This window comes from Petaurus breviceps, unplaced genomic scaffold, assembly GCF_028583685.1.
Source record: "Petaurus breviceps papuanus isolate PSGF00001 unplaced genomic scaffold, PetGlider_PUasm1.0 90750, whole genome shotgun sequence".
In the NCBI taxonomy this organism is placed as follows: Eukaryota; Metazoa; Chordata; class Mammalia; order Diprotodontia; family Petauridae; genus Petaurus; species Petaurus breviceps.
The window spans coordinates 8,479,148-8,496,190 of NW_027187335.1; the positions used below are offsets into that span (position 1 = coordinate 8,479,148).

At 36.6% G+C, this 17,043-nt stretch overlaps 1 protein-coding gene across 3 annotated transcripts in view; it reads left to right on the forward strand.

Annotated features, from left to right (window-relative positions):
• Positions 1-17,043, forward strand: part of CA10 (carbonic anhydrase 10) — a 740,048-nt gene that overhangs the window by 107,721 nt on the left and 615,284 nt on the right. For 2 of the 3 annotated variants that reach the window (XM_069067504.1, XM_069067503.1), the window contains exon 3: positions 15,230-15,304. In XM_069067504.1, the coding sequence (XP_068923605.1) occupies positions 15,230-15,304 (75 nt within the window). Of the gene's footprint in view, positions 1-15,227; positions 15,305-17,043 lie in introns of those variants that run through there. The other variant, XM_069067505.1, reaches the window with a different exon arrangement.

The following is a 17,043-nucleotide window of genomic DNA, read 5'->3' on the forward strand; positions in this document are numbered from 1 at the left end:
AATTGAAACTATTTTCAGATGAATTAAAGGGTTTTTTCCTCTCATCATTCATCCTACATAAGCTCTACTCAAGCATTCTCCTTTAAAGAAAAGATATATGAGAAGCTGAAAGGGCCTTATTCTTGTGCTATTTTCCTATCTGACATCAGGAATAGGGAAGATCCTAGAAATATGAGCATTAGCATATATCAACATTTTTGACAAGGATCTGATCTTTGTTTGAAGTTCCCCACTAAAGAGGAACTCGCTATCTCGTTGTTTATATGTGTATGTTCATATATGTGCGTATATATGTATGTTTATATATGTATTGTATATGTGTATGTATATAAGCACAAGATATTGTGGTAAGCATTTGTAGCATATATATATATATAGCGTATTCAGAAGAAGGTACTGTGTATATATGCATATAAATATAAGTAAATACAAAATAAAAATAATGTAACGTAGTTAAATACAAGGAGTGGGTCGCTAACAATTGGGGTGGGGTGATGCAGAAAGGCATTATGTTAAAGGTGGGACTTGTACTGTGCTAGGGAAAAAAAATGAAGGATTCTAGGAGAAGCAAAAAGCATTCCAGGCATAGGGATGTCAAGTGCAAGGGCACTTGCTTGAGGACTGCGTGTGAGAAACAGAAAAGACCGGGTTGCCTGGGACAGAGGGTGCAAGAAGAAGTGTAACGTATGATGATGCTGGAACGATGACTTGGGGTCAGGTTGTGAAGGGCATCAAAAGTTAAATCAAGGAGTTTCTGTGTTTATCTTATAAGCAATAGGGAACCATCAGAGTATACTGATTAGGGAATGACATGGTCAGCACTGTGCTGAAGAGAAAAACACTTTGACAAGTAAGTGAAGAATGCATTGCAATGGGGAGAGACTTTAGACAGGCAGACCAATCAAAAGGTCATGGGTGAAAATCCATACTATGGACCTGAACTAAAATGGTGGCCACATAAATAGAGAAAAGGGAATAGAAACGAGAGATGTTAGGGAGGTAGAAATAGCACGATTGAGCAACTAATTGGATACGTGGGGTGAGGCAGAATGGAGAGGTAAAGATAATACTAAGGTTGTGAACCTGGAAAAGTGGATCAATAGGGATGCCCTGCATAGAAGAAGGAAAGAATAGAAGATGGTATGTGGGGGAGAGGCGAAAGATAATGAGTCCTATTTCGGGTGGGTTGTGTTTCAGATGTCACCAGTACATACAATTTGAAGTATTGAATATGCAGTTAGTGATGCAGGGCAGAATATATAGATCTGTGAGTCATCCGCTGAGAGATGATAATTGAACCCTTATGAGCTAATGAAAGTACCAAAAGAGAGAACATAGAAAAAGTGAAGAGAAGAGGACTCAGGATGGAAGTCTGGAAAACACTTGTAGTTAGGATACGTGGTATGAAGAATGACTTAGCAAAGGAGACTGAGAAGAAATGGTCAGAGAGATAGGTGGAAAACTGAGAGGGCCTGGTATCACAAGAACTCTTTTGGGTTTTTGAAAGGGGAGAGTACCTAAAAATAAATGAGGGGGAGGCAACAGTGTTAAATGTATGAGAGGTTCAAAAGAATTCAGACTGAGAAAAGACCAGTCAATGTATCTGTCTATTTGATATTTAATCAACTTTATAATCAGAATTATGATTTAGCAGAGAAACAACACAGGCAGCTGATGAGTAACTTATTCCAATACCTATTCTGATTCCTATGATTATTCATGCTTGTATATTGATGGGTTAAATCTGCTAAGTGGCTCAGTGGATAGAGAACTGGATCTAGAGTCAGGAAGACCTGAGTTTAAATCTGGCCTCAAATACTCATTAGGTATATAATCCTGGGCAAATCACTTAACCTCTGTTTGCTTCAGTTTTCTCATCTGTAAACGGGGATAATAACAGCACTTACCTCCCAGGATTGTTGTGAGGTTCAGATGAGATAATATTTGTAAAGAGCTTAGCAGGTTGCCTAACACTATATAAATGTTAACTATTATTATTATTATTATTACTACTACTACTACCACTATTACCAACACCACCACTACTATTACTACTACTACTACTACTACTTACTACTACACAGCTAGGTAGTACAGTCAATAGAATGTCAGTCCTGGAGTTAGGAAAACTCATCTTCCTGAGTTCAAATGTGACCTCAGACACTTACTTGCTGTGGGACCTGGGCCAAATCATTTAATCCTGTTTGCCTCAGTTTCCTTATCTGCAAAATGGGCTGGAGAAGGAAATGGCAAACCACTTCAGTATCTTTGCTAAGAAAACTCCAAATGGGGTCAGAAAGAGTTGTACAAGACCAAATATGACCAAACAACAAGTTTTTATAATTAGGAAAAAATTTCAAAAGTCATCTAGTCCAACTCATAGCTGACCTGCAATCTGCTGGTATTTCATCTCCTGAGGCAGCCCATTCTAATTCTATAAAGTTGACAGGCAGTTTTCCTTTGTATCTGCTTCTCTGCAACTTTCCTTCATTGTTTCAAAAGTAGCAGAACAAATCTTACTCCTATTTCCTCTATGCTAAATATTGCCCAGAAATATTGCATGCATATGTATTTTAAAATTGACTTTAGTCCTATGTTCAAAGTCTTTCTAATTTTTTATTTACTTTGCATTAATTCATGTGAACTTTTCAATATTTCCGCATATTATTTGTATTTCGGTGTCCTTATGTTTAACTCTTCCCCAAAGACAATGTTTTGAGGGGCAGCCAGGTGGCTCAGTGAGTAAGAGCACTGGCCCCAGTGTTGGGATGACCTGGGATTGAATCCGGGCTCAGAAACTTAGAACCACACCCAGAAATAACTGGCCATGTAACCTTGAGCAAGTTACTTAACCCCAATTGCTTAAAAAAAAAAAGACTGAATGTTTTGGTTGTTTCTGTTTTTCACTATCACATATTGCACAGTCATTAATGCCATTTTATTGATAATTCTTTTTAGTGTTTCCAATTACTTGCTTTTGCAGCTTGCCCTGATGGAGGGAATACTCATATGGATGGATCTATTACAATATTAAGCTATTTCCTTGGGTTATATTCCTTACCCTGGAATACTAGTTCAGAACCTGAGTCAGGTTATTACCCCCATTGCATGTTGTTAGATTGTCTTACAAATGGCTGTACAAATAATTACAATCATCACTGAGATAACTGCCTTTTAGCCTGATGACATTTTACTTTATATTTTTAAAATACATATTTTTATCAAATAGATGGATTTGAGATTGCTTTAATTTTAGTGTGACTGAATGTTTTTCAAATGTTTACTACCTCAATTCAATAAATATTTGAATATCTGATATATGTAGGTTACTGAGTTAGGAGTACCTACTATGTGTATAACAATACCATGTCCCCACTGAGAGTCTTATCTCCTTCAACTCAAAATCCTCAGTTCCTTTAACCAGTCCTCATATAATATGAACTCAAGGTCATTCATCATTCTGGTTTTCCTGCTCTTGGACATGATCAATGTCCTCTTATATTGCTGAATCCAGAATTGAGCATTACACTCCAAATTAGGTCTGACAAGGTCAGAAAACAGTGTTGCTATCACCTGATTACTCCTGGAAGCTATGCCTCTCTTAATACAGCCCAAGATTGCATGAACTTTTTGACTGCCATTTACGGCTGATCAGGGGAGCTCAGTGGATAGAGCACTGGGCCTGAAGTCAGGAACCCCTGAGTTCAAATCTGACCTCAGATACTAGCTGTGTGACTTTGGGCAAGTCACTTAACCTGCTTGCCTCAGTTTCCTCATATGTAAAAATGAGTTGGAGAAGGAAATGGCAAACTACTCTAGTATCTTTGCCAAGAAAACCCCCAATGGGGTCATGAAGAGTTGTATGTGACTGAAATAACCGAACCACAAAAACAACAGTAACGCTGATGATTCTTATTAATCTTGAAGTCCTTTGTCACTCCCAGATCTTTTTTCATATACCTAGTAAGCTAGCTCTCTCTGTTTGTATTTATGCAATTGATTTTTATATGCAAATATAAGATTTTATATTTATACATATTAAATTTCATCTTATTTAATTCAAATCAATGCTGTGACCAGTCAAGTTCCTTTTGGGCCCTGATTCTGTAATCCAGCATGTTTGCTACAAATTTGCATCAGCTTCAAATTTAATAAGCTTATCATCTGTAGTTTCTTCTAAGTCATTGATAAAACATGTTAACCAGCACAAATAGCTGTGGTATTTCACTGGAGACCCACAACTACATGAAATCATTTTGAGCTTGAAGTCCACTTTTACCCCCAGATCTTTTTTCAGAACAACTGCTATCTAACTGTGCCTCCCTCGTTTTGTACCTATGACATTGATATTTTGTGATCAAAAGCAAGATTTTATGCTTATTCCTATTGTATTTTTTTTTCTTAATTGATTTGGCTCCATTTGAGATTTTCTGCAACTATGGCTTCAGACAGTTGCTGTGGGAAAATATCTTGGACCACATTTGCACTCATAGGATCAGTGGTTGCCTGTTCCCTCTATCTAGCATTTCAAACAGAAAATTGGAAAGGAGAAAAAAATAGAGAGCTCTAGAAACCTGTGTGCTTGCACCAAGTTCTTGCCACTTCTCAGGGTCTCACCTACCTGTTTCCCTTTGTCAGAACTTCAGGGTGCCTCCCTCAGCTTCCAACAAGAACCAATACAGGGCAATCTGCCATATTCTTCTCCTCAGGCAAAAAAAACTTTAACCCCCATGAAATTATTCAAACTGTACTTGAACATCTACAAATAAATATAATGAGCAAAATAATGAACATCAATATCCAATTCATCTAGGACAATTAACCCAAAATCATAGGTAAGCTTCCCATGGCACTAGTGATATACACATTAACATCATATGTAATAAATATAGCCAAATGCAAGGTATCTTTTGTCAGTTTGCTTCAAGGGCACAAGGTCAAAAATTACATGGAGGAAGTTACATGCTTGTGACCAGAAGCCACATGTGTCTTATAAAATTCTAGCCTGCAAAATTCCCTAGTGCAGCCTCAGCCTATTTAAAATGTAATTGGGAATGTTTAACAAAATCACTAAAATAAAATTGATGATTAACACCACTGATCTAGCCCAACCCTCTCATCTTGAGGCAAATGAAACCCAGACAAGTTAACGAACTTGACTAAGTTTAAAAAGTAATAAGTGGCCAAATCAGAAGATTTTGTTTTCTTACTCCAAATCTGGCACTTTTCATATGCACCATGATCTTATTGTCCTAGGATGGATATCATTATTTGCAATCATTGTGGATTTCCCTATACCCTATAGATTACCACAGATGAATTGCTGGACAGAAAAAAAAGAACTGCCTTTAGAATTAGTCCTCACCCACCTACTCCCAATCTGATCTAAGGTCCTTCTCCATCTGAGGCACAGTCAAGGCATTAGTGTCTTCTTCATTTGAATCACTATTTTTACTACTTTCTGAGTTCTTTTCTTTTCTGGATCAATCTGTCAGCAGCTGGTGAGCAGGCTTTTCTCAGAACCTGCTTAGCTGACTTTCCATCTCTTCTTCCCCTCCTACTCACCAGGGTGTCTCACTAAGTCTCCAGCAGGCCATATGTGAAAGCTAGGAATTGTTTCTGACGGGCCCCCATCACCCTCTGAAACTATTTTGCAAAGAGGCATGTTAACCAGCATCTCAACTATTTGGTGCAGAGTGGCTTTCCATCATCAGTCTGTGCATTCTCTGAACATCAAGGCTTTTCAGAAAGATTCTGTATCTTGCCAAAGTTCTTGATAAAACACTCAAGGCAACTTGTCAGCAGTTATTGCTATCAAAGCTCTTCTAAACTGAAAATACTGCTAGATGATTAAATTTCTTAGCTAGTCTATTGGCCACTTTGTATATTGGTTATGTGTCTTTACATCCTGTCCATCTTCTTAGATCCTAAAACACAAATGAATAAGTAGTGAGCGTGGTTCTTGTCCAGACATCAGTAAGTCTGTTGCATGGCTAGAAGAATTGTATACGTTCACTATAATTTCCACATGCTGGTTCTACTAAATTTTTGCTTAGGTTTTGGTGTTCTAAGCATGTCCATCAATGTGCAGTGAAATACTGGCAGTATGGGCCTCATGGGGGGGAGATGGTGAGATCTAGTTCTAGACTTCTTGACTCCTGTCAAGGCCAGTGTTTCTTTGAGTAGTTTTCCTCTCAAAGAATCTACTTTGGTCAGAGTAGATTCTGGCAGGGAATCAATATGTCTCCCACCACACTTTAGCAACTAATTGTCAAAGCTTTCTAGTTATAGATAGAGCATACTTGTACATGCCTATTCAAATTTAGTTACCACTAGGACATGACTTGTATTCTTATTGCCACTTCCCAGAGATAAAAGGTCCCCAAATAATTGCCAGTTTCAAAAACTTACTGGCATGTGCACCTGCCACATATACAGAACAACTTTGTTGTGCTTTTCCTTGATCATGTCTATGTCTCAAGGACAAGTCTCACATATCTTCATGATATTTGCTGCTGTTTGGGGCCAATAAAATCATCTCTTGCTAGCTTAAGGTTTTCTCTTGTCCTATGTATCCAAGGTTCAAGACCTGTTTTGAGACTACTGTTCAAGACCTTCATGGTCAATTGGGTATCACTAGCTGCTACCTAGTACCATATGTGAAATCAACAATAGATATAGTACTACATTGCACAGTTGCCATTTTAAATTTTTTTCAAAGGTAAAGACTCTTCTATGGTCAATAAAGTTAATTCTGATATATGTGTGATACATTTGACCAAGTCTTTAAAAACGTGTTCACATTGTTAATACCATTATCTCCACATAATTTCAGAATGGACTTTCTTATCTTTTTGTTTCTAGTTTTATTCATTCATATATCTATGAGTTTGATCATTCAGTGGTTTTGCAATAGTAGTATGATTATTTATAAATTTATGTTCACAGTCACTAGATCCTAGAAAAGTCCTTAACTCTTAGGGATTCTTTAGAAATAGCCAATAGAAAAATGCTTCTATCTTTTCTAGGTCAATGCTTACACCTTTCTGAGATAGTATTATTCCCACAAAATTTAACAGGAGCTCTGCAAAACTGACACTTGTCAGTTGACAGCTTCAGACTAACTCATTTAGTTAATCCAACACTTTCATCAGTCATTTCTCATGTCCCTCCAGGGTCTTTACAGAAACATTGAGGACATTTATATACAGCAATTTGTCCAAGTAATTCACATCTCCACCTGCTTTCTCTTTCAACTATTGAAGAGTAGCAAATTCCCCAAAGAAGTCTCTGAGCATATTCTGAAACTTGTAAAAATCTACCTACTCTTTTTCTTCTTCTGCCATAATAATCTTTTAAAAATAATTTGCTATGAATTTAATAAACACAAATGAATTAGCATATCAGCATACAAAGAACAAAAAGAAGATTGATTATAAAATCACAAACTTTTCTTACACACAAGTTGGTTTTAAAAGTATGTATAAAATTCATTATGGTCATGATAAAAATTACATTTTGTAGCCTCCTGAACTTTGTTTTGCTTTCTTCTATTTATTTTTTTATATTCCCTTGATGTTCTTTACTTTTTTGTTTCTTTTCTTTCTCTCATTTCCTACTAACTCCACCCCTCTCTAAAATTAGAAGTATTGCCTTTTCACATGTAAGCATAGTTAAACAAAATAGATTTAGACACTGGTCATATCTAAAACACATGTGAACGTATATATATAGATGTAGAGATATATACATACACACGTGTGCATGTGTGTATTTTTGCACCTCCAGTATGTTACATTTCTACCATCTGGTGGGATGCATGTTTCATCATAAATTGTCTGATATCATGACTAGTCATTGAATTCATCAGTGTTCTGAAGTTTTTAAAAGTTGTTTTCCTTTAAATTATTGCTGTTATCTTTAGCTCATTTCACTTGTAACATCTCATACAAGTCTTCCCAAGTTCCTCTGAATTATTTATATTAATTATTTCTTATATCACAACAGTATTTCAGTGCATCCACATGACACTTTATTTAGACACTACATATACATGTATGTATGTATGTATGTGTGTATGTATACTCCTTGTCTATACCTATTATTTTATAACACATTTAGAATTTTGTCCTCCACTTTGTTCAAATTTTAGTTCAAATTGTGTTCAACAAATCTTTTATGCAGAAGCAACCATTAACACACATTGACATATAATAATTAGGCAGTAAATCAATATGCAAATGTAATGAGCATATAGTCCTCATGTAATCATGCAACTAAAGACATTTAATAATAATTAGCATATGAAAAGGCAGTCAATATCTATGGAGTCATTGACACATGTAAATAAGCATCAACCTTATCAATGACCCATAATATTTAATAAATTAATAACCAATAGCATTCACAAGCAAAATACCTTTGTGATTCTGTGAAATAGATTGATGATTGGTTGATCATGAGAGAAGAAAATGCCATGGAGGGAACAACAAAATGAAAATTTTAAATTAAGAGATGCATCAAAATCTGGGCTTGAAACAAGACAGTTCCAGTGAGGAAACAAGAAAGTATTTTAAAGTTAAGATAAAAATAGAATAAAAGAAATACTGTACCAAAAATAAAATTTGGCTCAAAATTCAAAAACATAAAAAAGTCCAATTCCATGATTAGCATCCTCAATTGTGATTCCTGTGTGTAACTTAAGCAGACTTTCTCAAAGAAGAGAATAGCAGCCCCCATATTAAAATATATTATATGAGACACCCTACCTGCTGCAAATGAAAGCAGCATTTGACATTTGGAGCACTACAGTGGTGCAAGAAACTCACAGCAATTCATGTGCTACTCTCTTTAAGACTACAGAAAGGCAGTGTGTCACTATGTTAATTACCCAAAGAGGGATTATAAAAGCTAAATTGCCAACTGAATGTATTCAAGCTACAACCCAGTTGGTCCTATCAAAGTTGCCCTGGCAACTCTCTATAATATCATTCCTAAAACAAAACAAAATTACAGTATCCCCACTAATCACCAGAGGATGTTCAGTTTTTACATGTTCTGATTATTCCTTCTCCAAAAATCTGAGCACCACTGCTGCCCCTCCCTATCTCCAGAAGAAACACTTTCACAAGCAAAGCAAGAAAAAAAATAGGAAATGCTAGAATCTTCTGTGATTATGCACAGATCTCCCCACTTCCCAATCTCCCATCAATCTGTTTGCCTCTGTTTGGACCTTCTGGGAACTTCCTCAGGACTGTATGTGAAAGAGATTCAAATTGCTCTGTTCGGTTTCAAATGGTAGATCTAGGAGCAAAACTGGAAGTTATAGGAAGATTGATTTTTTTTTTTGCTAAACAAAAGAGTAGATTTTCTGACAATTAGGAAAAGTCCTGCATGAATTAAGCTTGCCCTACCTATCAGTGGAGGTCTTTGGACAAATATCACTTACCAGGTGTGCTATGAAGGGATTCTTGTCTCAGAAAAAGATATCCCTAGATGAATGCTAAGATTTTCTGATGGAAGGACTTCCATATTCTTAGTCCAATGTTCTTTCTAACATGCTGCCTTCTTGTTCCTAAATTGAGTTACTCACACCTCTATAATTATTATTTTTTTAAGCAATCGGGGTTAAGTAACTTGCTCAAGGTTACATGGCCAGTTATTTCTGGGTGTGGTGCTGAGTGTCTGAGCCCGGGTTTCGATCTCCAGGTCATCCCAACACTGGAGCCAGTGCTCTTACTTGCTGAGCCACCTGGCCGCCCCCCTCTATAATTATTTTTAGTAAGTTTTATTATGTCTTTGTTTTTTCTAAATATCATCAGAGTTTTTTCCAATATTCCTCTCTCTATTCTTCCAAAAGAACCATCCCATATATCAAATAGCATTTTTTAAAACAAAAGAAAAAAGAAGAGGAAAAAAGTTGGCACAATTAATCAATATTTTGGAAAAGTCTAAAAATATTTGCAATGTGTAACACGTATGGACCTCTCACTCCATAAAGGGGTGGGGTTTTGGGCATTTCTACTTATCTGTTCATTCAAGTCATGGTTGAGCTTTATAATTTTGCTATATTCACTTTTATTTATTTTGTTGGTGTGGTTCTTTCCCTTTACCTTGTTTTCATCATTGTGTAGATTTTCTTGGATCTTCTTACTTCACTCTGCATCAGTTCATGTGACTTTTTCCATGCTTCTCTTTGTTCATCACATCTGTCATTTCTTACAGCGCAGCAATACTCCATTACACTCATGTATACAACAATTATTTAGTTATTCCTCAACCAATGGACATCTTTGTTTCTAATTCTTTGCTATCCCAAAAGGTGCTGCTATAAATATGTTGCTTTTTATAGGGACTTTCTCATTATAAGTAGTTTCCTTGCAGTATAAGTCCAGTAATGGGGTCTCTAGTTCAAAGAATTTGGACATTTTAGTCATTTTATTTGCATAATTCCAAATTGCTTTCCAAAATAGTTATATCATTTCACAACTCCACCAACAATGTATTAGTGTGTGCATCATCTCAAACCCCTGCAATATTGACTATTGCTGCTTTTGACATCTGCCAATTTACAGGGTGTTTATTCTCCTGTCATGACCTTCAAGAACCTAGAGTCACATACATGCCAAGTAAGGTAGAGTAGGTTTTCAGTGAATTCCCATTAGATCACTTTACAAAATGTAGTACAGACCATAGCTGTTTTACATTCTATAGAGCATTTTTCCTCTAAATAGGAGTACAGTGTTGTTTTTTTCTTTCAAAGCAGAATGGTACAAGCAGTAAAACAGAAATAGTAGATAACTATTATCTCATATTTATAATATATAATTTGATATGAGATATAATATATAATAATAATATCAGATATAACTATATCTCATCATATATCAATTATATCAGGAGACCTGGGTTCAAATTGTAGCTCTATTCAACTAACTTTGTGACAACCTTCATAACTTTAGTTTACCTCTCTAAGCCTCATTTTCCTTATCCACAAAATAGGGATAAGTAAACTTGCAGCCTTAGGATGCTCAGTGGAAATAATGTATATCAAATGACTTTGGAGAGGACCTTAGTAACCATATCAAGAGAGAGCATGATGGTAGAATCAATAAGCTTGAGAAAACAGTATGGTTGAAATGAAAAGTATATATAGAAGGGTTGAACATGGTTTTGTGAAAGACTACATCTTTATCACAGGCTTACACAAAAGAAGAAAGGAAGTGGAAGAGAGGACTTTTGATATGTAAAAGAGGAGAGAAAGATAAGCTTGGTTATTTCTCATAAAATTAAGTGACCAGGTCCTGTCTTAGAGGATGGAGCATGGGTGGTTTGAGGAGATGAGACTTAGAATAATTAAACCCAATTCTCTTTGCACCAAATATATTTTTCCTTCCTCACCATTTATTGTAAAGTCAGGTAAAGTAAAGGAACCATTTTTGGTTCTGCAATGATCTCTGTGGTATAAAATGGTGATACGTCATTGAACTGGGAGCCCTGGATTCTAGTTTCCCACTGACTGTGTGGTTATGTCATGTCTCTGGGCTTTCTCTGCTTTAAGTTTACTCACTTGTGTGAGTATTGGACTAGGTAATCTCCAAAGTCTCTCTCAGTCCAAATATTTCATGTATTTGTTTTGATACTCACTTGGCTACAATAATATGAGAAACATAAAACTGAAATATGTTTTCTTTACTGTCCAGAGAAGGGTTGTTGCTGTGTATGCCCTTTAATCTGCCACTGATGGCCACTTTCATTGTCAGGACATTTTCCCTAAGTGCTAGTCATGCATCTCCTAAAAAAGATTCTTACCCAGGGGCCAAGCAAAAACAGAACACAATGTTCTTTCTTATTGGTCTGCTTGTTTTCAGAAATTCCCTGTTAGATCATCAGTGATTCTAAATCAGATGTAAATAACACAAAGACAAAAGTTCATGACCTGGAAGAAAGTTATTTAAATCCTAAAGAGACCTTTTGAAAACTTGAGATTTCTAGATGACCTCTTCTAAATGAGCTCCTTTTTTGATTGTTTTCTTCTTTTAGCTCTTTCAATTTTCTTTCATTAATTAAATTACTTTTAAAATGCTTTTTTAAATACCTGTGGCTTTTTTTGAAAATTTATTTATTTTTATACCTTTGATTTCATTAATGTAGGGAATCCCCTCTCTCAATGCAGATTGCTTATTCCTCTGTAATTTATAGTCTTACATCAATCCATCAGTGAGCATTTATTTATTGCCTACTGTGTGTTATGTGCTATGCTAGGCTCTGGACCTACACAAATTAAAATGAAACAGTCTCTACCCATAAGAGAGCTTACATTCTCTCAGGGGAAACAGGAAGCAAGTAGATGCAAAATATGTATGAAGTAAATACCAGGTAATCTTAGGGGAGAGGAACAAAATTAGCCTCTTTGAAAGCGATGTAACTTTAAGTAGTAGAGGAGGCATGGAACAGGGAATAGCAAACAAAGCTTAGAGTCAAGAAGACCTGGGTTTAATTCCTGTGGGGGTGGGAGACAATCAGAGTTAAATGACTTGTCCAGGGTCACATAGTGTCTAAGGTCAAATTTCAATTCAGGTCTTTCTGACTCCAGGGCCAGGGCTCTATCCATTGTGCCACCTAGGTGCTCCTCTGACACATTTTTTTGAGTGACCCTGAGCAGGTCACTTAATTCTCAGTGACTTAGACCAGTGATGTCAAACTCAAATAGAAACTAATCAAGTACATAAGAATTCTTACAGCCACATGTTTTCTAAATTTTTAAATGTACCATTATCTACATTTTATTATATTTTAATTTGTTTTGCTAAATATTCCCCAATTGCATTTTAATCTGCTTCAGGCACATGCAAGAGTGTTGTGGGCCACATATGATCCCCTCTGCCTTAGACAGTTATCTAAGGCTCTAGGTTGAGGGGAAGCTGCAAATCTACATTCATGAAGAAAGGTGCACCCCTCCCACCCAATGAAATATAGAAGCAGAGCCAAAAAGTTTTAAGCAGAGTTCACCCTCAGTAGGCCAGTCCTGTTTGGGTTTTTGTTTTTGTTTTTGAAGGGAACAGAATCAGATGTTGTTGTAGTAAAACAAACTTCCTAAAGGGCACTCAATAAAATGTCTTCATTTTCTTCAAATCCAGTCTGCAGCTATAATACTTTGTAATTGGTTGGACATTTTGTAGGTATTGTTTAATTCTAGGGCTGGATCTGGTCCTCTACAAGGCATGTTAAGGAAACTTTACTGAAAGTCTTCAGTTCTGATCACTTATAAATAAACGGTGCTCTGATCTGATTGTCTTACACATAGCCATTTGCAATCATCTTACATAATTCCACTCTGGAACACATGCAATTGCTCAAAAATCAATTGAGGAATGCTGAAGAGAGATTAAAGAAAAGAAACCACTTTTAGGGGAAGTATAGAGGCTTTTTTGGTTAGCTACTGTGTTTCCCCGATAATAAGACCTATCCTGAAAATAAGCCCTCCCCTTACTGTGTAAGATTCCTCTAAAATAAGCCCTCCCCCGAAAATAAGCCCTATTGAGATTGCTACTGTAGTGAAGGTGATCCCCTGTACTACATACTACATTACGGTACCCTCTGTATGCACCGCCCCCCCTTCCCCCCCCAGTGAAACACACGCCCCGCTCCAAGCTGCATCCAATCAGAGCTGCAGCAGTGAGCGCGTCATCCTGTTCTTCCCCAGTGATTTGCTTGCTGGCGCCATTGAGAGCAGTGCTGCAGAGGAGAGCTGAGGCAGGACAACATAAGCCCCCCCTGGAAATAAGCCCTCTGGTGTTTTTCTTTCAAAAAAAAATTAATAAGAAAGTGTCTTATTATCAGGGAAACACGGTATGTTGATCAGAACAACCCAGGTCCCTCTTCTATTTATTATTCTTGGTAGGTTGGCTTTGGAGTCGAGGAACCTAGGTTTGAAACCCATCCCTGCCATTTGCTAGTCAAGTGACTTCTCTGGGACTCAGCTTCTTCATCTGTAAAATGAAGGTGGACAAGATAACGTCTAAGGTCCCTTCCAACTCCAAATCTATGATCCAGCCATACTGGCCTGCTAGGTGTGCCCAGTAGATAATATTCCATCCCTTACCTTTATGTCTTTGCATAAAGTTAGTTCCACAAGTCTGGAATTTCTTTCCTCCTCCACTCCACCACAAGACATCCTAAACATCCTTGAAAGCACAACTCTGGGGCTACCTCCTCCCAAAGAGGTTTCTTAATCTGTCCATTGTTAGTGTTCTCTCTCTCTTGAACTTCTTTTGTGTTTACTCCATACTTTGTATCTTTATGATAAAATATAAGCTTTTTGAAGACAGACTGTTTCATTTTTGTCTCTGAATTGTCAAGAACAAGCAAAGAATATTATAGTATAAAGCAAATGTTGTCTAAATATTTGTTGTGTTGTATTGTATGGAGCGAAGTTGTATTGCAACAGACAAGCATAACTTAATAATAATAATGGTTTGTTATTATTAACAGTAAAAATTATTGCTGTTATAATAGTAACAATAATAATTATTGATTTTATAAGAATTATTATTTTATTTAACATTAGTAGTTATTAGTAGCAATATAACAACATAAATTGATATAATAATAGTAACACTTAATTTTAAATTTTTATTTTAAATTTTAATTAACAATAATAATTATATAATTATTATAATAGTAGCAATTATTATAGTCAATAATAATTATTGCCATAAGAGTAATAGCAATAATTATGCTTAATATTATTGTTACTTATTCTTATAAGAGTAATATTATTATTGTTAACTACAATAACTTTTATATAGTGTTGTAAATTTGATGAAGTTACTTTACACATAATCTCCTAGAAGTTCCCTGAGATACCTTCTGTTTCTTACAGTCTGCATAAAATATCAATCATGAATTCTCTTCCCATTCTCTCATTTGCTCTTCCTCTCCTGTCTTTCAGTGTCAATTTCTGCTTTGGGTAGTTATTTACTAAGTAAAATGAACCTGATGTGGAAAATGGGATAAATATGTGAGTTAAGCACCTTTAAAACATGCGCACACACACATACACACACACACACAGATTATGTAGAAGGGGACTATTTGGGGGGAGCAGCTTCTTTTTGTAGCTTGCGAAGTGAATATAAAACAGTTAAATGATTTGCATCCTTATTTCATATTCCAGGAGCCTAGACATAGTATTTATTTAACAAAATTTTCCTGTTTTATTTTTTAGCTCAACAGAATTCACCAAAAATCCATGAAGGCTGGTGGGCATATAAGGAGGTGGTCCAAGGGAGTTTTGTTCCAGGTAAGCACATATGATACATTTGTTTCTCTAAAAAGTGGGGTGAGGGGAGCTTTGGATATAGGTTCTTACTCCCAGAACTTCTGAAATGTTGAAGATTTATCTAGTTTGTATAGCAAAATGGTATCTTATGGGTCACTAGACATCCCCACAAGGAGAAAGTGCATGAATAAGTGGCATTACAATCATCCTCTAGTTTTCAGCCTGGAACTTCATATCGGCTTAAACAGAGTGTGCCTTTAAAGGCAAACCTGCAATTACAAGGTCATTACTATTACTAGGGAGCAGTTGAAGGGAAGAAGCTTAGAAATCTGGTTGGTTGGCATTCGACTCAGGGATGTAGAACAATCTCTTAATGTTAATGAAACAAGAAATGTGTGAAGGCTGAATGTGGAGGAGAATCTTGCTGGGCTGTGTGCTGTCAATGATGTCGCTTCGATAGAAGGAAAGGTCTACACATATAACAGAATTAGGGAACCCTGCCAAACACCTGATAAAAATAACAGGTGAGGTGGATTGAAGCAGCATGAGGAGGGAGGAAAGAAAATCATTGACTGTCTAGATCTTGGTACTGCCAAAGCACAATTTACCTTGCATTTGAAAATGAGAAAGGAGAGGGAGAAGCAAGCAGAGTTTGAAAAAGGTAAAACTGAAAACAAGTTTTCCTCAACCCATCCCCCATTCTAATTGTTCCTAGATACTCTTCTGTTTCAAGGTTTTTTGTTTGTTTCTTTTCCAAGGTGGAAGTCTGGGGTTGGGAAGGAGGGGTGGGGAACCTGTGGACCCAAGGCCACATGTGGCCCTCTAGCTCCTCAAGTTCAGGTCTTTGACTGAATCCAAATTTCACACAACAAATCCCCTTAATAAAAGGAATGTTTTGTAAAACTTTGACTCAGTCTAAGAGCCTTACCAGAGGACCTAGAAGGCCACACTTAGCTTCAAGGCAGCAGGTTCCCCACCCCTAGCTCAGGGGGAATAGAGGGGGGAAGCAAGAGAAAGAGGAAAGTAGAAGGATAAATAAGATGAAGAAGGAAAGACAGGAGAGGACCTTCAAAGTAGTTTGTATCCTTTTGGAAGTGGATGAATGAGAATCAATGTTTATAGAAGTCAGGACCATATGCCAGAGGTCTAAATCAAGGTCTGAGTGACAGTTCCCAGAGGGAAGACAAATACTAGTGCAAACAGTGCATTCCTTTAGGCTGCTCTGTCTCCCTTTCCAAGGAAGGAAAGAAGGAAGAATGGAAGCAAATAAGCATTTAGTAAGTGCCTACTATATATCAGACATTGTGCTAAGTTCTTTTTACAAATATTATGTCTTTTGATCCTTATAACAACCCTGGGTAGTAAATGCTATTATATAGTCATTTATAATTGAGGAAACTGAGGCAAACAGCAGTTAATTAGCTTTGTATTTTTGTCGTCCAGTTGTTTCAATAATTTCCAACTCTGTGAATCCTTTTGGGATTTTCTTGGCAAAAATATTGGAGTGGTTTGCCATTCCCTTCTCCAATTCATTTTACAAATGAGGAAAGTGAAGCAAACAGAGTTAAGTGACTTACCCAGATCCATACAGCTAGTAATATCTGAGATTTCCTGACTCCAGGCTTAGTACTCTATTTACTGCTTCACCTAGCTGCACCAGTTGATGACTTGCCCAGTGTTAGACAGCTAGTAAGTTTCTGAGGCTAAAATCAAACTCAGATCTTCCTAACTTCAAGCCCACTGTTCTCTCTATTCATTGG